Consider the following 22,492-nt stretch of genomic DNA (forward strand, 5'->3'; position numbering starts at 1 on the left):
TCCCCTATCAGAGCAGTTGTCTCTGTCTAGACAGCTGACTTCCTTTCTCATAGCCTTGCCTGCCAGCCTACTGAGGGCAGAGGCGTGTCTGACTTGTCTAGCACTCTCAGTGTCTCGCACATTTTCCCATACCCAGGAGGTACTTGGATGTGAAAGTAGCCTGGCTATGGCACTGACACATCAATTTTTCATTCACTGATCTAATTGAATAAATGTTAAATGACTGACTGATTGGAAGGGAAGACTGAAGAGACAGATTTGAGGAGGAAAGGGAGAAGTGAGCACAGAAGGATAGTGGGAGACAACAGGAGAGGGGCAGAGACTGAGTCTGTGCAGAGTACCAGTTGAGAAAGATGGAGGGTGGCCAGCTTGGGGTCCTGCCTCCCTACCTCTGGGGTTGGGTGGGCAGGTCACCTCTTCCTTCACTCACCAGTTGCTCTTCCAGGTATGGCGGACATGCGGGTCGTGAATGCCGTGCTTATCAGCCTGCTCATCTAGGAAGTCAAACATGTACTTGATGGCCAGGGGCAAGGCGGAGCCTCGGTGGGCTGTGCTGAAGATGGTCTCAAAGAGGTCATCTACGAACTTCTGCAGGGTGCCCTGTGGAGCAGACATTTTCAGACCCATGGGGATCTGAGGAGGAGTGTACAAAGCTGGCTCTAAGCAGGGGAGCGGAGGACGATGTGCATTCTGCCCTGCTCGAAGGAAACTAGAGAAGTCACGTGGACAGTAGATAGACCACTGACGACTGGGCCCCCATGAGCCTTCTGCCCGTCCCACGATTTGGTTTCACATGCTCTGGGGGCGTGGCTTTAGCACTTGTCACAAATGCTAATGAGCGCACACTTGGTCAGAGCAGACAAACACAATCTGCCAGTTCTGTGTGGGCATTAATCACACCAGCTAATGAACAGTTACTCACTTGGCTCTGCAGAGAGTTGAGCGAGCCCAGGCTCCTGAGAGAAAGGCTGAAATCACAGGCATGGGATGTCCCCAGCACCAGGATTAGAAATGGTGCCTGGAAAGTCACTGATGGAGCCCCAACATGCAGCCATATCTAGTGATGGTGGACAATACCCCAGGGAAGAAATGATTCTTTCAAAAGGCCTAGGGGAAAAGCTGCCTGGATGCAGTTGTGCCTTTGTCTGAGCAAGCATATGGAATAGGGATAGGAATAAAACCTCACATGGTGGGCCATGCTGCCATCTGGGTGGAATTTGCCTGGATCATCGGGTTGAGCTCTGTCTTGGGAAAGGCAATGCTGCCCATGGGTGGTTAATAGAGCAGGTAGGAACATAGTCACGAGGTATTGGCCAGCTTCAGCATTCACTATGGAGGCGTGAAACCCATAGGCTCCCTGCACCTTGTTTCCATGGCCCTCACATCCCCTACCTTTGTGGCCAGTAGCCGTGTCAGATAGATTTCAGACACCATCTTGCTCCCCCGGTCACCCTCCTTCTGGTCCCCATGCTCGTGGTTCTTCACGAGATGCCACATCTTGACTCCACTCTCCAGATCTGGGGTGATCATGGGTGTCCGAGACCGAAGGCTATCAGGGCTGCCCGTGTACCGGATCATGTTTTCTGCCAAGAGGAGGATCGCAAGCCAGCGGATGAGAGGTTACACAGCCTTGGGCTCAGGAAAGCACAACACACTCCTTACCCTACTCAAGGGCAAGCACTGACTCAAGGGCTGCCACTGGTCCCTAGTCTTAGTTTCACCCATTCCTTGGAACCTAGGTACCTCTCCTGTCCCCTCCTGGAAATTATCTTAGCTACCTCCACCCACTCAAGTCCTTCCTCCTGATGCCTCTGCTGTACTTCATGTTACGTCAACCCGTAATTATTCAATTTGTAAAAATACATGCTTGTACTTCTTTTACGCTTTTCTTTGTAAGCGTTTTCAAGTCCTGTGGTGCAATGTGCTCTGTGTAGCCAATTAAGGACACATGAAGAGCAAGAACCTGTCTCCCTTAATAAATGCTGTCTCGCTGAGAAAATGCTGGGACACCTGCTCACCTTCCTCCTCCCCTCTTGGCCTAGGCCAGTTTGTTCCACTTATTTGCAGAAACTCCTGCCAATATTTGTCAAGTGTGGTGAAAATGAAGGGAGCAAGCTGAGAACCATGGCCTGCTGTGAGCAGGCACCCTTTACGGTTTTTGTCTCTTTATGCTCAAACTTTGTCCTTTTTCTTTTTTTCTCCCACCCGCTTTGTCAGTATGAACACCAAAAGGCTTGGGGTGGGCAGGTGACTTCCCCCTCAAACATCCAGGTGCTGACAGACTAGGGAGCTCCCCCCACCCCCTCCATGGCTTCCACCTTACCCCCTACACTCTTATCCTTCCACCTCTGAGCTTTAGACCTGGACCTGCTCCATTGCTCCACTGCATAATAACCGTGTGACCTTTACCAGTCATTTAGCCTCTCTGCCTCTCATTTATAATTTACTAATCTGCATAATAGGGGGAAATAATAATTACTTAATTCACTGGATTGTTATCAACATGATGTGAGATAATGAGTTCCATAAAAGGAAAAACAACTTAGATACTGTCAGATACTCATGAAGGTTAGATCTGTTCCTGCTTATGGGTGAAGTTCAGGCTTGTGCATCACAGTTGCCAGCTAGAACCAAACTCCCCTCATTCCAGCCTGGCTCTCATCTCTGTCTGTTAGAATCTCTGCTCCTTGCTCTCTGGGTCTGATGACTCCAGCAGTGCTGGGTATCTCCCTGACATTTGATGGGGTCTTACCGTATTTACTCGCGGAGGTCCTGGAGACGGTGGAGTTGTTCACTGCATTATAGGCTGTCACCTGCTTGGATACTAAAGCCACCACAGCACCATCTGGTACCTACAGGGGAAAAAATTCTAAGGGCCCTAGGTACAGAAACTGCCATCCATGATATTAGGAGAAATCAGGATTATTCCTATGGGATTGATTAATTGATTATTTGATCCTAGGGGACAGTTAGCACCTTGCTAGAGAGCTTAGGGATGTTCTAGACTGTCACCTTTCCTTCTGATGAAATAAGACATGGATCTGAATTCTGAAGCTGCCTTCTATTTTGTGACTCATGAGTGTATTCTGGAAGATCTCTACCTTTATCTTCTCTATCATGAGGCTCCAGGGAGACCACAACCCAAGTGCCCAGGGGGACTTCTAAGAAAAGGTTTTTCCTTAGAGATTCTTCCCTGTACCGTGTAGAAAGCATATTTGTCAGCATCCTATCTCCAAGGAGTCCAGGGTCCCTGGCTGGGTGACCTCAGTTTCCCCTGGGCCAGCAAAGAACAAGGACTGTTGATGAGAAAGGATTGGGAGCCAGTGGCTCACACCTATAATCCTAGCCACTCAGAAGCCTAATATCTAAGGATCACAGTTCACAGCCATCCCAGCCAGACAAATCTAAGAGATGCTTATCTCCAATTAACCAGCACAAAGCCTGCAGTGGAAATGTGGCTCAAATGGTAGACTGCTAGCCTTGAGTGGCAAAAGCCAAGCAAGATCTCAAAGCAAAAAGAGTGGGTCGGGCCTTGGGATCTAGCCCTGCTGTGACCCTATAATTCCAGGCCTCAGACTGTTCCAGGGAGATGGCCATCTACGTAGCCAAGTCCTGTCTTCTCCATTCGCCTCACCTGGTAGTGGGCCACTGTATTGAGTCTCTTCCAGTCATTCTCAATCTTCGTGGTGATGTCTTCATCTTGCAGGATCATCCTTGCCCCACTTCCTTGTCGCCATTCTGTAGGGAGGGTGATGGCATCTCAGAGAGACTCCTTAAAGTCCCCTGTGTGAGAACTTGCAGGGTTACCTCAAGGATACATCCACAAAGAGACTAGGGCCCTTGCCCACAAGGACGGCTGCTGACACTGTCAATGCAGAGAGGCTTTGAGTTCTGTTCTAAGCCTAGTCCAAGAAACGACTTGACAAAAATGGGGATAAGATTACCCACCCTTTCCTGTCATGTGTGCCATGAGTGGCCACATCTGCAAGAAGCAGGTGTTCAGTATGCACTGGTTCAATGGATGAAGAACTTAACATAAAGCAAGTAGCCAATCCAAGATGGCATCGTCCCTGTGAATCCCATGCTGGCTGGATTGGAAGTAGGGAGCCAATGAAATACATGCTGCAGATTTATTTACTGGGTATCCATGTCCACTTCAGGAAAGCCTGTAAGTGGGTGGGTCATCCCTGGGAGGGTTACTGGGTAAACATGAATGGGCCATCCTCATGCCAAAAAATAACTCAGATCAACTGGAAAACCTATGCAACTTATTTTAATCTTGAGGTATATCTTTATATTCCTTTATCTTGTGAATGTAATGGACCCAAATATTTAACAACCCAGGAACTCATTGATAGATCAATGGGGAATAAGAGCCTCCTTCTCATAAGTCAGAAATCACTGCCCTACTTAGTACAAACCACATATGGATGAGGTACACATTCCAATGTTGAAATGGCCACATGTGCAAGTCCACATGCATAGCAGCTCTCCTGCGCACACACGTGTGTGTGCATGCACGCACACACATACCATTCTCATGAGCACACATCCCTCCAGAGGAAAAAACAGCCTGTTAAATTCATACACAACATGTGTTCTAGCCAAAAAGCCAGCAATCTGGTCTCCAGACAGCTCAGACTCTGTTCACTGGCTTGCAGCTGTTGATGCTTTTGCACCATGCCCAGAGCAATGGGATAGCTCAGAGTGTCGGTAGGTAGGGGCACGAGTCACCTAACAGCCCTTGTCCAACTGGCTAGGAATGTTTTCCCATTGCCCACAGAGGTCCATATTCCAATCCTCCATTGCAGTTGCTTCCCCCACAAGGCCAGGCTGTGGGTCCCCAACAGGCCTTATTGTGCAGCATAAAAAAGCACTGATTCCTCCCTGTGTTGTGCATGTTCTGGCCCAGAAGGGAGCAGCTTGTTCTGAGGAGAAATAGAGATGCTCCTGATATCCAAGTCCTTGGTTCTGAGGTCCCCTGGGGCCTCCCTGTAGCTTGGTTTATTGCCAAGCCCAGAGTGGAGGAGGCTCAAAGGAATGGAAGCATAATGGAGCAGAGAAGTCTCTGGGGATGCCTGTCCTCATCCTGCTAGTGGCACAGCTGGAATTATGTGTGACCATTTGGACCTCAGGTAGGCAGGCAGGGTAATGGGCAGCAGGGAAACACTCCACCAGAGCACCTGGTAGCTGGTGATTTTGCCTATCATGGGGCTACACATCTCTTTTTGCTATGTTTTTAAAACTACACATAGGTCTGCATGCACACATGCCAAAGGAAGACACTGCTAGCATCTGGCATTTACTGCAGACACTTCTGCTGAGCAGCAGGCAGTGGGTCTCTCCTGTTTGTGCAGTGGATGAGTGGCCCCTTGTTAAGTCCTGAGGCTGCATTGGATGAAGCCCAGCAGTAGGACATGATACAGAAGATGGCCAGTACTCTACACTTCTCTTACTACTGGTAGAGCCCTTGGATGTCTTGTTCAGTGACTAGCCATGGGGCTTACCAGGACTAGATGAAACTAGTGGCAACCAAGGACCAGCTCTCTACTTTAGCAACCACACTGGCTGATGGAATTTCATCAATCTCAATGAGATCTGAGCCATGATTGCAAGTAACTGGTTGTGGATCCCCAAAGCAGGACTTCCATGTTGTATAAATCCCCTCAGGGTGTTCAGCGCACAACCTCTAGGGCTGTACTCAGCAACTTCAGCTGAGTCAGGTCCAGCAGTTATGTAAGCAAGTGGGAATCAGTCTACATTCATGTCCTCATTCTAGAAAGTAGGGCAGAAGATGGCCATTTCTCCCCCAGGCAGCTGCAGCAGGACCGATTGACCTTGGAGTATGAAATGGATGCTGCTAGATACCTAAAGCTGGGCAAACCTGATGCTCAGAGGATAGGAAACACGTGTTTATTCAGTGAGGGAACGAATACATGACAGAATGTGACAGGGTGGTGGTGGCCTATTCTGCATTTAATAAAAAGAAGTCAGAGCTGTAAAGTTTATGGCCCATGGCAGGCAGACAGTGAGCTACAATCAGAGCTGTGAGCTACTCCTAGTAGCCACCTGGGTAAAACAAGGGATGAGTAGAGCTCAGAGGCACAACCAGGCACTTCCATTGGCAGATATATTGTCTGTTCCTCCTGTTTAACCAGGGAAATAAAAAACAGGTCGGAAAGACAGACCTAGAGGTCATCATACCAAGCCACTGCTCATTACACTAAGATCAGAGAAGTTCTCTTCCATGGCTTTTCCTAGGTTCCCTTTGGGGCTGGATACTGGACCAAGTCATCAGTATACAAAAGTCCTGGGCTTCTAGGCAGGAGACTCTTTGGCATTTGTACGCCCCATCCAAGCTTCCTAAATACACCTTCTCTCAGACCCACCACAGGAGGCTGAAGCATCAGCCTCCTGATGAGAGAGGAGGCAGATGGCCCATCGCTCTTGTCAGAGCCGTGAAAATCCACCTTTAAAACATGGAACCTACTTCCCAGCCAGTGACTCTGTTTGGCTCTAGCTGCCCTTACTTACTTTGAGCCCTTCAAGGTGGTTCTGTCTGAATGCCACTACAGCCCCAACTCTGTGGTGAAACAGGAATCTGTGGGAGATGCACACAGGTATGTCCATGCTCTCTCTCTCTCTCTCTCTCTCTCTCTCTCTCTCTCTCTCTCTCTCTCTCTCTCTCTCTCCCTCGCGCTCTCTCTCTCCCCCTCATATATATGTGTGTATATATATATATATATATGTATATGGCTATCTATCTATCTATCTATCTATCTATCTTTGACACCTAGAGATCTAGCAGGGACCAAGGAGGTTCAGGACCTCCACATCCTCAAAACTCCAGACACCTAGCAGGAACCACAGAAGTGAAAAAGCTAAGGGACAGCAAGCAGGCCCTGAGTTCTCTCTCTCTCCCTCCCTCTCTCCCTCTCTCCCTCTCTCTCCCTCTCTCTCTCTCTCTCTCTCATTCTCTCTCTCTCTCTCTCTCACACACACACACATACACACACACACACACACACACACACACACACACACACACACACACACACACACACGAACCATGAAACTTGATACTAAAATTCCTAAGTAGAAGTGCAACATCTGTCTTAAAGGCACTAGGTCTTTTTAAACTGAAGAACCCTGTTCTATGTGAATGGCTGGCACAGGACAGGTGGAGGCGACCCCAGAGCCCCACTAAAGCTCAATAGATACTGAGTGTGGCATCACTTTAGGCTGTCTATTGGGTGAAAGAAGAGTTGAAAAGGCAAGTGGGGGCAGTGGGAGGAGGAAAGGTGACCCCCCACCTTCACATGCATGGCACAGGAGAAAATGTGACTAGGTCCTCTCTCCAGCAACTCCGCCCAGCAGCCCAGTACCCCGCTCCAGGCACAGGGCACAAAGGACAGGCACACTCACAATCCAATTTGTTACACCTTCCACCTTCCAGGGAGAGAATGAGGTGAAGTAAAAAAGAAGAAGAAATCCCATTATCTTTATCTGCCCTTCCCATCAGGCACAGCGGAAAATGCAAACCGGGAGACAGCTGCTGTGAACTCTTTATATTTCACTCAGGAGATAGTGTATCTTTTTATTGCATACAGGAATTACTTATTTGAAAAAATATATCCTTTCAGCGTGACCTGAGCAGCAAGACAGAGAAAGAGTGGGAGGGGGCGCTGGCAATGGATAGAATATTTGCATGAAACCGGAGGAATCTGGAGGTTGTGGACTGTGGTAGAGGGACAAAAAAAGCAGACTGTGAAGGAAATGAGAGTCCTCTCCACCGCCTTGCTGTGTGATCTGGGCCCAGCTTCTCTGAGCTACGTTCTACCTGTGTAAGAGAGTAGACTGTTGCCAATGATTTCTTCTAGAAAATAAAGGGAGGAGACAAAAGAAATCCCTTATCTCAGAGAGAAAAATGTCCTGGCTCTGCTGCTAACCTCAGAACTGACAAACATCTCCTGATACCTTGGCATGGCAATGTCTGGCAGGGCGTTTGCCACAAGTGGGCTCTTATATAGCTGATGGAGGAGCTGAGTGATGTGAGTACCTGCCCAGATACCTGTGGGGAGAAAGGGGTATACACTTGAGAATGGCTCAGATAGGCAGAGTGGGTTGCCACTTGGATACTATCACTGAAATTACTGTCTGAAGTTGCACGGTCAATTCCTTAAACTATCACCACTGCCCTCTGTAAACACATAGATAGATAGATAGATAGATAGATAGATAGATAGATAGATTCTGTTTATTTTTATTTTATTTTTTTGCTGGTGCTGGGGCTTGAACTCTGAGCCTGTATGTTGTCCCTGAACCTCCTTTTGCTCAAGGCTAGCACTCTACCATTTGAGCCACAGTGCTACTTCCAGCTTTTTCTGTTTATGTGTTACTAAGGAATCGAACCCAGGGCTTCATGCATGCTACGCAAGCACTCTACCCACTAAGATACATTCCCAGCCTGATAGATTCTGTTTAGATAGATAATGTCTAGATAGACAGACAAATGATATATGGTACATATAAATAGCTAATGTATAGATAGTTACATAGGTAGATAAATACAGTCTAGAGATGGAAAATGTCTAGATAGAAAGATGATAAATGATAAATATAAATAATCTATAGATAGATATAGATAGATCATAGATACTCTTCAACTTAAAAAAGGAGTTATGTCCTGATAAACGTAAATTGAGACTATGATATATTAAAAATGCATTTACCCTGTAGAGATGATCAATTTGCCTAGCCTAGCCTACCTTGCATTAACCTATGAATAGGCAAAATTATGAACACTGCACTGGAGGTGTAAAACACAAAGATTGTCAGGTGTATTCTTGCACCACAGTAGCCATCCATTGGTTCTGTCTGCCTGAAGGACCCTGCCTGGCACAGTTCTCTTTGGACAGTGCCTGGAAAAGTCTGGGACAGGGTGGGAGCGGGCTGGGAGAATGGCAGTCCAAGCAGCAATGAATGGAGATGCAGGAGGTTCAGCGAAGGAGTTGCTGTCCAGGGTCACTTGAGGATGAAAGGAGGAGCCAAAACCATGCCAAGTAGACAGGGGGCTGAGGCTGGGTTTCCGTGGACCTCTGACAGGCAGGATTTAGACTGCATCCTTCTGAGATGGCCTGGTTATCCTGCTTTTCGAGGGGCTGGGCATCAGGATCCCAGTGCATCAGGAGGGGGAGGCGGCATCTGCCAGATGCAATCTGGTGCAGGAGGAGGAGGAACTAAGGGGAAGATTAAGTGGGGGGGATGGGAGGATGGGAAGTGGGGAGATGAAAGGGGAGGTGAAGGGGGAGGTGGGGGATGGGTAGGTTTTGGCTGTCTTACCTCTGTCCAATACAAAGCTGAGGAGGGTTTGTGTCTGCCTGCCAGGTGGCCCTTGGCATAGATTAATTTGTAGCAATAATCACCCCTTCATTTGTAAATTAAATTAGGCTTTTCAAGCACTTTTACCTTCATGGAAGAAACCACTTGTCCTGCCTCCTTCTCCCCATGGGACCAGGCGCATTAGTGTGCAGAGAGGCATTGAGACCCAGAGGAAGCCCCTTTTCTTTGCTATGCAACCACACAGAAAGAGGCCCAAGAGATTGGAGGCAGCTCCAAATTCTGGCTTCAGTAGGAAAAAAGGAAGTTCTGAGAAGAGCACCTAGCATGATTGACAGGGGGTGGGGCTCCAAGAAACACAGCCCAAGCCACTACCCCACTGGAGCAGGCCCTGAGTGCCCACTGTTGAGCCTCCCTTTGGCTCTTCCCCTTTACCCATTTCTGCTCTTGGCCTTGCATCACCTCCAGAGCCCAGACTGCACTAGCACTGCTCCGTGCCCTCGGACACTCTGTCACTGGAAACTTGCTCTGCCTAGCAGGCAGGTGGCTTTTCCCTGGCTGTGTGGCCTTCAGCTTGGGACAGTGGCCACTTTCCGGCTGGCCCTGGTGGCTCAGCAGAGCTCTAGGGCTTGCTTGCCTCCCTGTGATTGGTAAGAAGTGGTGGTGACCCCTTTAGATGCTGTGACTCAGGACTGTGACTGCAGACTGTATTGCATCTTCACTGAAGACTTTGTTTCGCTGGGTTTGGGACACTTCTTGCCAGGTATAGTAGTGCATGTCTGTTGTCCCAACTACTACAGAGGCAGAGATAGGAAGATCACTTGTTCAAGATCCAGCTTGAGCGAAAGCGCAAGATCTCATCTTAAAAAAAGTTCTAAAAGTAAGAGGACGAGGGATGTGGCTCAAGTTAAGAGTGCCCGTCTAACAAGCAAGAGGCCTCAAATTTAAGACCTAGTAAAACAAAAGAATAGTAACCATAACAACAGCAATAAGAACATCAACAACAAAAAGGGCCGTCCATTTCTCTGAGCTTTGGGGGAGGGGAATGTCACGGAACACTAATTCTTAACCTTCCTGAGCTCCGTTAGGTTTCAAAGCCCTCTCAGCCTTCAGCAATTGTCCACTCCTCATCTGCCCTTCCTTGTTTGCAGAGAGGCTGTTCCTAAGGAACAACTGAGCCACGGTTCTTCAAGTGGTGCCACAGGGGGCCAGCCACTGCCCACCCACCATGGGAAGTCATGCCAGTGGAGGAGATGAAAATTCCCTCTAGATTTGAGCAAACAGCATAGAGGCCCATCTGTCTTGGGTGGCTTAGCTGAAGCCAGCTTAGAGGCCAGATGGATGGGCCCAAGGCCTTGGGGGGGGGGTCTTTCCACCCCATGTTGCCAGAAATCAATGCCCTCTGCGTACCCAGCATCCACAAACAGGCATATGTGGCATCCTTAGCAGCATTATTCTCATAATCATTTACAGCAGCTGATATCCGCGGAGTGTGCGCCATGAGCCAGATTCCGCATGAAAGAGGCTGTTAATGCATCATTCCACCCAGTTCTTACTACCTGGCATGTGCTATTATTATCTCCATGTTATAGACAAGGAAACCAAGGCACAGAAAGATAATTTAGCCAAGGTCACACAGCTAGGACCTGGTGACACCAGGACTTGCATTCAGGTGATATCTGACACTGACTCCCAGTGCTGGAAATAACTCTCTTCCCCCTGGCCTCTTCAGAATACCCTCCTCCCACAGGAGGACTCCCCTGGACAGCATCCTGACCCTTAGGCAATGCATGACTGGATGTAAGCACAGCTCTTCCTAGGTGGCATGCCCTTGTTTATATAGGTTATGCCATCTATTCATGGAACATTCAAGTACAATGTCATCCTGCTCACCAGCAGGGTGTCACCTCTCATTTTTCCCTATTCTTTTTCTCCATCCTCTATGGTTGACCCAGATCCCTGGAGCCATAGACACTCAGCAAAAAATTACAGGCACTGAACAGAGGGAGGGGAAGAGCCTGGGGGCCAACAAAGGCAGTGGCAAGACCTTGGCCACAGGGACTTAGAGGGCAGGTTTTGCCTTTAGATCCCTTCTGTTACTTGGATATTTCACCTGTACACTCACGCCCCAGTCCCTCTGTGAATCCCAAAGGCATCATAAGCAGGCCAGATCACCAAGAGGCAGCTAGGTGACTCTCCTCTGCTCATTCCTCTGGTCAATTCCAAGCCAGCCAAGAAGGCAAAACCTTGGGGCTCCTTGCCATGGGTTCCTAGCATGCCTGATCTTATCTACTGATGCTCATCTTCTGCTCCTTGCTCCCTAGCTCTGCCTGCTAATGATCCAAGAAGAGACAGGGACAGCCCTGCTGATGGCTTACTCACCCAGATCCATGTCTGCAGCCTTGGGCCGATGGGAGCAGGGCACATTCTTAAAGATGGCATCCAGAATCTTCTCCTTCACCTGAGTGATGGTGTCACAGTTGAGGATCTTCACTGGGACCTCAGGGCTGTTGGCATTGTCAGGGCTGACACAGCTTAGGACCTGGGTATGGTGAGAAGTCAAATGGGTGAAGGCTGAAGGAAGGGTGCTACAAGCCTAGCACCATCTTGGCTTCTATCCTGAATGCCTCCTCCTCTCCAGGATGGGCTGGGGGAGGGGAGAGGTTACTCAGAACATCTGTGTCCCCAACAGGCTGCCTTAGCTTCTCCTGTCCAGACCAGCAGGATACAACCAGGCTTTAATATCACTACAGATGTATGAGTAGCTCACTTCATTTCAAACATCACTGAAGTACCAAAAGAATCCAGGTCTCAGCCTGTGGAGAGAATGGGAGGATGGGCATTCTACCACAGAGTAGCCACTGGTGTAGTAGGTACCATCTTGGCAGTTCACGAGACCCTGGCTCCCTTCAGGACCTTGCTCCATTTCCATTTCTGCCTTTCTTCTCGTCCCCCTCTCCCCATACCCATACACTTCCTTAGTACTAATGGGAATCTGGCTCCTGTCTCAAAAGATTTAATAGCTTTGATTTGGGGGAGGGTGGAGGTTCTAAACGGATGAGAAGTTGAAGGATTTTTAAGAAGCGGAATATATATGCATATATTTTAAGAGGTGCCCTTTACGTGGTTTGGCAATATAAGAGCTCTGTAACATTAACAAATTCAATAAAAAGCAAATACAGGGATTTTAAATGGGAAAGTTGCCCTTTCAACACATTTAGGTTCAGGGCTCCTGAAATGCTTTCCCAGCTGTGAGCTTTAAGTCCACCCCCCCCCCCCCCCCCGCGCTTAGGGTCCAGCTCATTGAAGAACCTGTTTCTCTTTTTTCAAATGAGTTTGAAAAGTTAAAAACTCTGCTTCACCAAACTTTTTTTTTTCTCTAAAAAGTTCTGGACTTTTCTTCCTCTGCCATTCTCAGAGGCTGGCTCTATCTACATTGATGGTTCACTGCTTGGATTCCTGGATGGAGCCTCCTGGTGCCAGGTGAGGAGTGCATGGTACACGAATAAATGAGACATAAAACCAGGCAGAGAGGTTGGGATCTCCCAGGGCGATGGCAGCCAGGTGCCCCACCATTCTGGTCTCCAGATTTCCCCCTTTGCCCCTGCAGCCTGAGCCCTGTACATGCCTCTCTCCTCCTCCCTCCCGGAACTAGGTCCCAATGGCTTCATCTGGCTTGCAAAGCCAGACACCAGCCCCCTCCCCGACCCCTCCATGTGGTGGCAATCAGAGTCCTGGCTCTGGACGCCTGCCTTTCATTAGCAACTAGCTCAAATGAGAACATGCTTATTCCATTAGGAAGAAGAAAAAAAAATCCCCTAAATCTATAAAAACCAAACTCACCCTCCAAATGCCCTAAACTAAAAAGGATGGAGGCTTTCTCCCAGCCACTCCTCCCCTTCCCCATCCCTCTCTCCTGCTCAGTGGCCAAGCAGAGCCGGATCCTTCCTCTTTCGGTCTTGTCCTCCAGACTTTCTTTTCTGTCCTATCTTTTGGGCCGGGTGGTGGATCAGTCCAAGATCTAGCCTCAGTGGAACTAATCATTCAACAATTAGGAGGTACATTAGTGTCTCCTAGAGCCTCTCAAAGCCCCTCTGTGGGCAATCCCTCCTGACCAGGACAAGGATTACTGGTCACTCCCAAAGTGATTGGGGCTCTTCCAGCCACTGTAGAATCCCAAACTTCTCTTGTTTGTATCTAGTGAGTCATCTCAAGTCTGCTGGTACCCTGCCTGCCAGCATGCAGCATTCCTCCTTCGCCTCCTCACTGGATGGGGTGCACCCTCGTCCACATATAGAAACATTCATATAGAAACATTCTTCTTCAGGCCCGAAGCCAGCTAGTACATATCCCAGTTTCCCTGTCTTTCCCTGGTACAGTTTCTTCTCACTTTCCTTCCTATACATCTCCACTTTCCTGACCCTCTCCAATGTCTTGCATTCTTGCTCAAGTCACAAAACCACCTGGGGGGCAGTAGCAATCTTTTAGCCTCTGGAATAAAGGCTACTGCAACTTGGGGACAAGCATGATCAGACCTCATTGTGTCGCACTTGATATGGAGGATGCAGATGACAAGGGAAAGAAAGGGATGGGACTGGGGACATTTTATCCCAGTTACTTGGGAGACAGAGACTGAGAGGATCAGAAGGAGATCAGCCCAGGGAAACAGTGAGACCTTCATCCTAATCCTGGGTGGAGAGGCATACATTATAATCCCAGATACACAGCAAGCCTATGATCAGAGGCCAGTCAAAAAAAAAATAAACCAAGTAAAAAGGACTAGGGTTGTAGCTCAAATAGTCAAGTGCCTATCTAGCAAATAGGAGGTCCTGAGTTCAAACCCCAGTACAATAACTAATTAACTAACTAACTAACTAAATCTGCTCAGGCATCTGTTTTTGGAAGGAGTTTTCCCTCTTTTAGTTTGATCTTCTAATTCTCCTCTGGCAGACAGTGGAAGATTGAGAGGAGGCAGAGGCTTCACTCACAGCCTGGGCCTACGAGTCCTCAGGGAGCATTCTATTCAGATATCTGTTGGGATTTCCATCATTCTCAGAAGCCAGATATAACTGGCAGATCATGTTTGCAGCCTTCTAGCCAGGCAGGCAAGGCTGACTTTGTTCTGAGGTGAGAATCATCTTCTGACTGGGCTGTGGGTTCGGGGATTCACCTCTTGCTTAGAGCAGTTGGATGGTCTATGAGCCTCTCTTTCTCCCAGTTCTGCATGCTTGTCCCCCTTCTGGCCCCATTTCCTGATTATTTTGTTTTATTTCCACTTGTTCCCTGACTTCTGGCTCCCTGGCTGTCTTTCTTGACTCGCTTCCCAGTTTTTATCAAAGCTTCTCATCCCTCCTTCTACTTCCACTCCTCTTTGGGAGTAAAAAAGACCCAGTGGATAATTATAATGGTGTCGTAAAAGCCTGAGTGTGAGCTCACCGGCCTGGAGAGACAGCAGGTAGCCAGCAAGGCTATAGGCAGCCATGCTGGGAAGAGGTGAAAGGGGCAATGTGAACCAGCATGAGTAAACCCTTGTCCTGGCTCCCCGCTGTGCATCTGGCCCCATTCAGTCCTCAAGACTGGTGAGAAGCAGAGGCAGAACTCAGACAGGTCAAGGTCTGTCTGATTCCAAACCTGTGTTCTGAAAGACAGCTCCACAGTCTCCCAGGGAAATCTTTGTGATGAGGAGAGGGAATCTGGCCTTGACAGAGGGCATTACATGTTCCTTGGATGATGCCCTACATTCTGGCCTCCCATCACACAGCACTGCCATGGTTGTATTTGAACCTCGATTCGTGGGTAAGTACAGGCTTCACAGTGATGAGGAACCTTTTCTAGTTTCCTTGTACTCCCTACCTGTGTAGATTTTCCATCCAGGTAAGCTCATCTGAGACAGTCAGTCTTACTGGCCAGGGGCCTTGACCCTGTCTGGGACCACACCAGTTAACCAGCTGATGTGCTCATCAGAAGTGGCTCAGACTGCCAGATGCCCTGGTACATGATCCATTGGAAGCCTGGGGTGAGGGGCCATGGGAGAGCACCTGGCAGCATCCATGCATGGGAAAGCTGAAGAGGCTCCTCTTATACCATCCCCTCTATAGACCAAAGCCTGTTTGTCAGAGCCTCAGGGCAGCAGCAAGGGGGCTTACCAGAGTCTTGTACTCGATCTGCTGCCTGATGAGCTTGTCCTCGCTCAGGGAGTAGCGGGCTTCTCCTGTGATGGCATCGATGGGGCCCTTCTCCATCTGCTGCTTGATGGCACAGAACAGGGAGAAGAGGGGCTCCCCGGCACACTCCTGGATGGGAGAAGAAACAAGATGGAAGAACTCTGGGATGGCAGGTGTGCACAGCCCACCTCGCTGTCCCCTGCTTTCCTGTGCCTCCTGGGATGCTCTTTCTGTTGGTGTCACCTGCTTTTCCATTCAATTTTCTAGTTCCCTCTTCTGTAAGTTTTTACGCCTCAGATCTGCATATGTCTTGGTCTTTGGACAGAGGCTTTCCCCATATTCGGCCCTTTCCTACCACTTGCACAGAGCCAGTTAGCTCTTCCTCCCTGTCTCCCAGCCTCCTCTGCTCCTTCTCCCATCCCCACACCATCCTGTCCTTTCAGAGTCCCATCAAGAGGCAGAGGTTGGCCATTTGTGCCATGAGCTCCTTAGACAGCGAGTTAATAATCAGAAGCCCAGAGCTCAACCCCGTCCAGGCTTATGTCCCACATCAGGCTTGGGATTCTTATCGGCTTCTGTCAGCCTGGATGTTGGTGATGCGAGAGGTCTGAAGGCTACTAATAGGTGAATCATTTTTAGCTTAAACTAAGAGTTTAGCTTTGGTGGCCATGAAGGACCCTTTAAGAGGCTCATCTAATCCTAATGTGGGAGAAATCAGCCATGGGCACCATATCTCTGAAATGATAACTGAATGTGGAGCTCTCTCCTGAGATAGTGCATGACCAAGGACAATATCATTCCTTCTGGACTTGGGAGGGCACAGAGAAAAATAGGGCAGGCCGGGTTGACCAAAGGCTTGTGTCAGAGCAGGGTAAACACAGCAGGGTCCGAAGAACCCCACACTCCATCCTACCTTGAGGAACTTGTAGAGGAGGAAGGTGAACCAATTGGTCAACATCTTCTCAGCCACAGACTCTGTCCTGTCACCAGGCACGGCAGGAACAAGTAGACAAAGGTCAAGAAAGAAGCATTAGGTCAGAGACCAGGGCTGAGCAGGGCAGGGCAAGGGCAAGAGTCTACCACCATCATGTTGCTGTAGCCCTTGGATCAGATCTTGAGATCCCACAGCACAGGAGAGTTTCCTGGTCTCCTTGGCCATCCACACACTCCCCTGCCCCTCACTGATGAGGAGGTTTTCCTGTGAAGCTGGGGAAGGACATGTTGAGCCTTGAGTTCCAATCACTGGTGGGATTTTCCTGGGCTCTCTTGGAGCTGTGTGCCCCAAAGCACTGTATGATGACACCAGTTCTCTTCACCTACATGGTCTAGTGTGGCAGCCACTCACCACACACAGTTACTGAGCACATAAAATGCACCCCCTGCATCTGAGGAACTGAAGTTGCTTATCTTACTTATGCTAATGAATTTAGATATAGATCATCCCTAAGGATGGTCAGTCTTCAATTAGTCAGTATGGCTTTAGGAAACTTCATGAAAGGAGAGAGTCAATTGGCAGCCTGGGGACAAGCATGACAGAAAGACCAGACAATCCAAATAGTGCCTACAGCCCAAGCTAAAGAGTCCTAACACTGACTCCTGGAGAGCTAGAGCCCTCACTCAGCCCAAAAGACACTGAAAGCATCCTACTCCATATTAAAGTTTCCACTACTTTGGAATCTTCCCTTGGAAATCTTCTAAGGAAATCTGCCACAACAGGAAGTTTCTTCTTGAGTCTAACATGCATCTTTCATAACACAACTAAGGCCTACTCATTATTTTGGAAGCAAAGATTTTCAAAAGACTTCTCTAAGCTTCCATTTAGAGAAAACAAATTGCATTGAAACTTGTACTGCGTGTATTACCAGCTCCAGAAAGCAACTAGAAATCCAGTTACAGTTGCTAGATAATACTAAGAACTAAAATCCACGGCACCTGAACAGCTGCTGGCATCAAGTGAAGTTAGGAGGGGAAAAAGAAGGAAAACTGTTTAAAGGAGGGGGCAGCCAGGGGCAAGAAGAAGAGACAGACAGAAGTGGAAAAGGCAGAAGGAGCCGATGCGTTTGGGGGATTATGGGTCAGAAACAAAAGGGGAGACAGAGACCCAAAGTGCAACCACAAGACCATGCCGGGAAACTGTTAGTGGGAGTCCTGATGGGTGGCATCAGCAACCCTAGAATTATGCCAGCAGTTGTCTGTGTGGTGAAAGGAAAACAAAAATCAACACAATCTACCTTGCTGTTTCCAGAGCTGCAGGACGGTGCCTCTAAGCAGCAGCCTTCTGTGGCTGTGCAGGTAAGCGTCTGTTGCTTTGGGAAGCAGCCAGAAGCAAACACTCCTAAAAGCCAGGTCTAAGCACCAGCCCTGCCTCAGACCCAGAGACCAGGGGAGGAAGCTGGGTGACAGGATGGAGTGGTGTGGACAGAGGGCTTCGCCTGGGGCTTTCTAACTTCAGATGTGCTAGAGACAATGAGTTAAAATATCCTGGAGGAGCTGGTCATGGGGGACTCACACCTGTAAGACTAGCTATTGAGGAGGCTGAGATCTGAAGATCATCGTTGCAGCCAGCTCAGACAGGAAAGTTGATGAGACTCTTATCTACAATTATCTACCAAAAAGCTGAAAGTGGAGTTGTGGCTTAAGTGATAGAGTACCAACCTTGAGCAAAAATACTAAGGACAGCACCTAGGCCTTGATATGTGTCTAATGTGTGTCTCTCCCAATGGACACACACATTCATAGTGGCTCATGTCTATAATCTTAGTTACTCAGGAGGCTGATCATAGTTCAAAGCCAGCATGGGTGGGAAAGTCTGTGAGACTCTTATCTCCAATTAACTACCAAAATGTCTGGAAGTGGTAGAGCACGCTAGCCTTGAGCCAAAAAGCTCAAGGACAGCTTATTCAAGCCCTAGGACCAACACACACACACACACACACACACACACACACACACACACACACACACACACACACACATACACACACACACTCACACTCATCCTGGAGGAGAAATGGCCTCTCTTCCCAGGGAGAAGGATGGTATAAAAGCACCTCTTTCGCATAGGGCCAAAGCCATGGGTCTGGCTGTGTCCACATTGACTTTGCAGGTTACAGCAGTATAGGGGAGGAAGCATCCAGCTTCATGGAATAATGGATCCTGGACCCACTCAGAGCCTATAGTGAGGGCCAGGAGATAGTCATTGGGCTTGGGCTACGTGAGTCAGTCATCAGTAAAAGACTTTCATTGGTTTTGTCTCCAAGTTTACTGTACATGCAAATCACCTAGGTTCCTTGTTAAACAGCAGATTCTGATTCAGTGGGTCTAGGGTGAGGGGACCTGAGCTTCTGCATTTCTTCCTTTCTTTCTTTTTTCTTTATTACTGTGCCTCCTCCTGATTTCTGGTACTCTACATGATCAATGGAGTTTCTCTAGTAACAAACTATAGAAATGATCCCCAAAAGTAAAGTCTTGCTTCTGCATTTCTAACAAGCTCCCAGATGCTGCCGGCAGTATGAAGCTGTGGGTTCTCTCCCAATACCAGCTCTGCCTTAGATGAGGCCAGGGATAGTCTAGATCTAGCTTCTACTAGGGAAGTCTAGTCCAAAGTAAGGGAGTGGAGGAATAGACAGGGACGATGCCAAAGCAAACACAGAGGTATGTGGAAAATAACACGGTGATCTAAGGGCCAGGGCTGAGCTCTGCCTGTGATAAGCAGAACCTTCTAGATGGACTTGCAACAGCCCAGCCCCCTGCAGGGTAGTCCCTTGCCCTTAGGGGGCATAGCTGCTCTTCCTGAAGCCTGCCTTGGTTTCCCTGGCTGGCACAGGGAGTTCACCAGCCTCACCTCCGGAGCAGCAGCTTGGGGTGGTTCTTGCTCTCCAGGTTCTTGTCGATGAGGTCAGCCAGCAGCTGCTTGAGCACGTCGGTGGCATACTCCAGCTTGCTCTGCAGCACAGTCATGATGAGCGAGGCCACATTGCCCCGATCACGCATGGAGAAGCTACGCTGAGACTCGAGCGTGCGGATGAAGGACAGCAGGAACACCTTGTTGTTGATGAGCTGGGCGAAGAGCTTCAGGCCTTTCTCCACACGTTCCTGCCGGTAGCCCGGGACCTGTAGAGAAATCAGAGGTCCTGAGCACCCAGCAACCTCCACACAGGATGGCCAAGCCTCCCAGCCCACCCCTCACCCATGACTCCGGCACAACCCATCTGGATAATGCTTACCCAGTCCTTCTCAGGAACTGGGTACTACCCAGCATCTACTTAACCTTGATCATCCTCATGACATGCGTCATTACCTCCAGTTTAGGGAAGACTCAGCACAGAGAGAACTACCCAGATTTCCTAAGCAGCAACTCTGAGGTTTCTACCACCTTTGCCCTAATGGTAATGCACAGCCTGTATTCAGGAAGCCATTCCCAGCTGCCAGGGGAGCTCCAGGAGGTCAGGCACTGTGGCTTGCATCTTTTGTTGAGCTATTCAGAGCCAGGGCCTCTGTAGACACGCAAGTGGGCTGAATCAGGATTGCTGGCTTCCACATAGCTTCTGATTTGTTTGCTGGGCAACCTTGTGAGTAAGCCTCTTTACTTCTCTGGAGCCTAAATTTACTCATCCAAAAAAAGTGAAAGAGCCTAACTGTAGAATTCTCTGACTCTGGCAGCTGCAGTTCTCCTCTGAGCCTTTTGGAGTCCCTGCTCCAGCCACTGCAGGAGAAGGAAGGCATGTCTACCATCCTGCCTACACAGTCTGCGGTTTGGAGTTTCTGGTAGGATGCGGCTTCTACTTGGCAGGTGTATCTGCCTCCTCCCTGAACTGGGTGTGCAGGACACACCTCCCAGATGAGGGAGAACATGTACAGCAGTCCTGCTCATAGCAGTGACACACTGGAGAGTTCTAGAAACCCAGCAGAAGTGGGGAGGATGGAGGATCTACACCCAATAGGAAGCCACATAACAATGGCAAGGAATGACCTGCTGCTACCCACAGTCAAATTCACTATGTCTTATACAGCACCTGTAGGTCTGTAGCCCAGGCTTTGGATCAGAAAATGCAGAAACTTTGGCCCATGAAGGAGAACTCCATCACCTTTGGGGCCTACTGTCTCATCTATAAAGTGAGAATTTAAGTGCTTTTGTCATAATGTTTTATGAACATTAACTAAGATAATGTATGTAAAACGCCTGGCATGCACCACGCTCACTTAAGCAGCGACAGCTTTATCACCTGCTTCTTCAACTCCAAGACCGCTTTGCCCATTAATTTCCATGCTATGCATGGCACAGCATCTTTTATCTCAGAATGGGCGGGGGGGGGAGGTAGAAGTTTCCTCCCCATTTTGTGGAAGGAGGAGATGAAAGTAAAATGTCTTGGTGAGATGTTTCTGAAACAATTCCCCTTTGCAGCCTGCCACCCTTCCCCCAAGTCACTGCCACAGTGAAAACAAGACTGTATTTATTCACCAGATGGTTCTCCACTTTAGCTGAAGTCCATGAGTATAAAACTGCCTAGTAAATTTTAATTGCAACTCAATACTTGGGAGTCTAGGAGCTGGTGATGGGTTATAGTTGGGAGTTATGATGGACAGCTTTGAGGAAAGGTATGTAGAAACCCCCAACCCCAAATGTCTGGACTTGCCCAGTGACCCACAAAAGAGAGATCTAGTGACCTGCTTTCTAGAACAGCAAGAAGATACCATCCTCTTCACACTGCCCATGGCTAAAAGTGTTGGGAAAACCTGCTTTCCATAGCTTCTTTTAGAATGTTTGCATACTCAGAGTGCCAAAAGGAGAAATATTTCAGTGGCAAGAATGGGAACCAACAAAACAGTAATGCCCACAAGTTCCCTGGGTCTCACATAATCTCAAGGCTACTGGGGGGAGAATTAAAGTTAATTTCTATCTATGAGTAGTTTAAGTGAATGTATTGAAAATGAAGATATGGTATGTTCTAGATATACTTAAAAAATGAGAAGCAGGAATCTGAACATATATTGGTACAGCAATGTTCATGAAGACAACATTCACGACAGTCCCAAAGAGAAAGCATCCTAAGTTATCATTTACCCACACATGGATAAATGAATAAGAAAAATGGAGCATACCTAGCCAGAGGAACTTTAATGAGCCTTGAAAAAGGAAGAAATTCTGATAGATGCTCCCACATGCATGAACCTGGGTGACATTCTGCTTAGTGAAACAAGGCAGACATAAACGAATAAATACTGTATCATTCGCTCGTACGAGGTCCCTGGAGTATTCAAAGTCATCGGCGGAAAGCAGAAAGTGGCTGCCAGGGGCTAGATGGAAGGAGAGCCAGTCTCAGCTTGGAGAAATGGATGGTCCTAATGTCTACATACAATGTGAATACACATAACGCTCTTTAGGAGCACACTTAGCAATGGTTGTGATGGAAAAGTTTATATATATATATATATGTGTGTGTGTGTGTGTATATATATATATATATATATATTAGCACACTTAAAAATGAAAACAACAAAAGCCATGTGATCTGCTTGATTCAGAGCCTCTGACCAACAATTAGCCAACTTGTGGGCTCCATGTCAGGCAAATTACTGAAAATGGCTGTTAATGTGAGCTGGGGCCTGGGATCACAGTCTCTCTCTGACAAAGACAAAGGAAATAGAGAATTCTCATGCTGGAGGGGAGATTGGAAGGGCCAGACAAACAACAGGGCCATGGTAGGCCATGATGTGATTGGTACTGTGGGTAGCAGGAATGGTCTAAGGTTGGATGTGTCCACCTAAAGAGCTCTTAGGTGGTTATCAGAACCCCCAGTCTTGACCTCAGAGTCCCCACTGTGGTCCTCTGAGAGTCCTCCAATGGTGGTTGGTAGGGGACCCATGGCTGCCTGTGCCTTGGGCTCCTTGGAATGGGCAGTGTCTCTGGGAATCTCTGAGGCCACATTGTATGAGAACTCTGAAAGCTTTCTGCATGGAGAGAGGAGTTTGTGTTATCCATTCTGCAG

General features: G+C 48.4%; 1 protein-coding gene and 1 pseudogene across 6 annotated transcripts in view; both read right to left on the reverse strand.

The window, feature by feature from the left end:
- Positions 1-22,492, reverse strand: part of Plxna4 (plexin A4) — a 353,917-nt gene that overhangs the window by 12,446 nt on the left and 318,979 nt on the right. For all 6 annotated transcript variants that reach the window (XM_042695991.1, XM_042695992.1, XM_042695997.1 and 3 more), the window contains 8 exons: positions 19,348-19,616; positions 16,417-16,483; positions 15,486-15,632; positions 11,722-11,881; positions 3,635-3,738; positions 2,753-2,852; positions 1,393-1,583; positions 431-600 (listed from right to left, as the gene is read on the reverse strand). In XM_042695991.1, the coding sequence (XP_042551925.1) occupies positions 431-600; positions 1,393-1,583; positions 2,753-2,852; positions 3,635-3,738; positions 11,722-11,881; positions 15,486-15,632; positions 16,417-16,483; positions 19,348-19,616 (1,208 nt within the window). The remainder of the gene's footprint in view (positions 1-430; positions 601-1,392; positions 1,584-2,752; positions 2,853-3,634; positions 3,739-11,721; positions 11,882-15,485; positions 15,633-16,416; positions 16,484-19,347; positions 19,617-22,492) is intronic.
- Positions 18,815-18,973, reverse strand: LOC122121911 (annotated as a pseudogene).

Source organism: Dipodomys spectabilis, unplaced genomic scaffold (genome assembly GCF_019054845.1).
Source record: "Dipodomys spectabilis isolate Male_0828 unplaced genomic scaffold, ASM1905484v1 ptg000197l, whole genome shotgun sequence".
Taxonomy (NCBI): Eukaryota; Metazoa; Chordata; class Mammalia; order Rodentia; family Heteromyidae; genus Dipodomys; species Dipodomys spectabilis.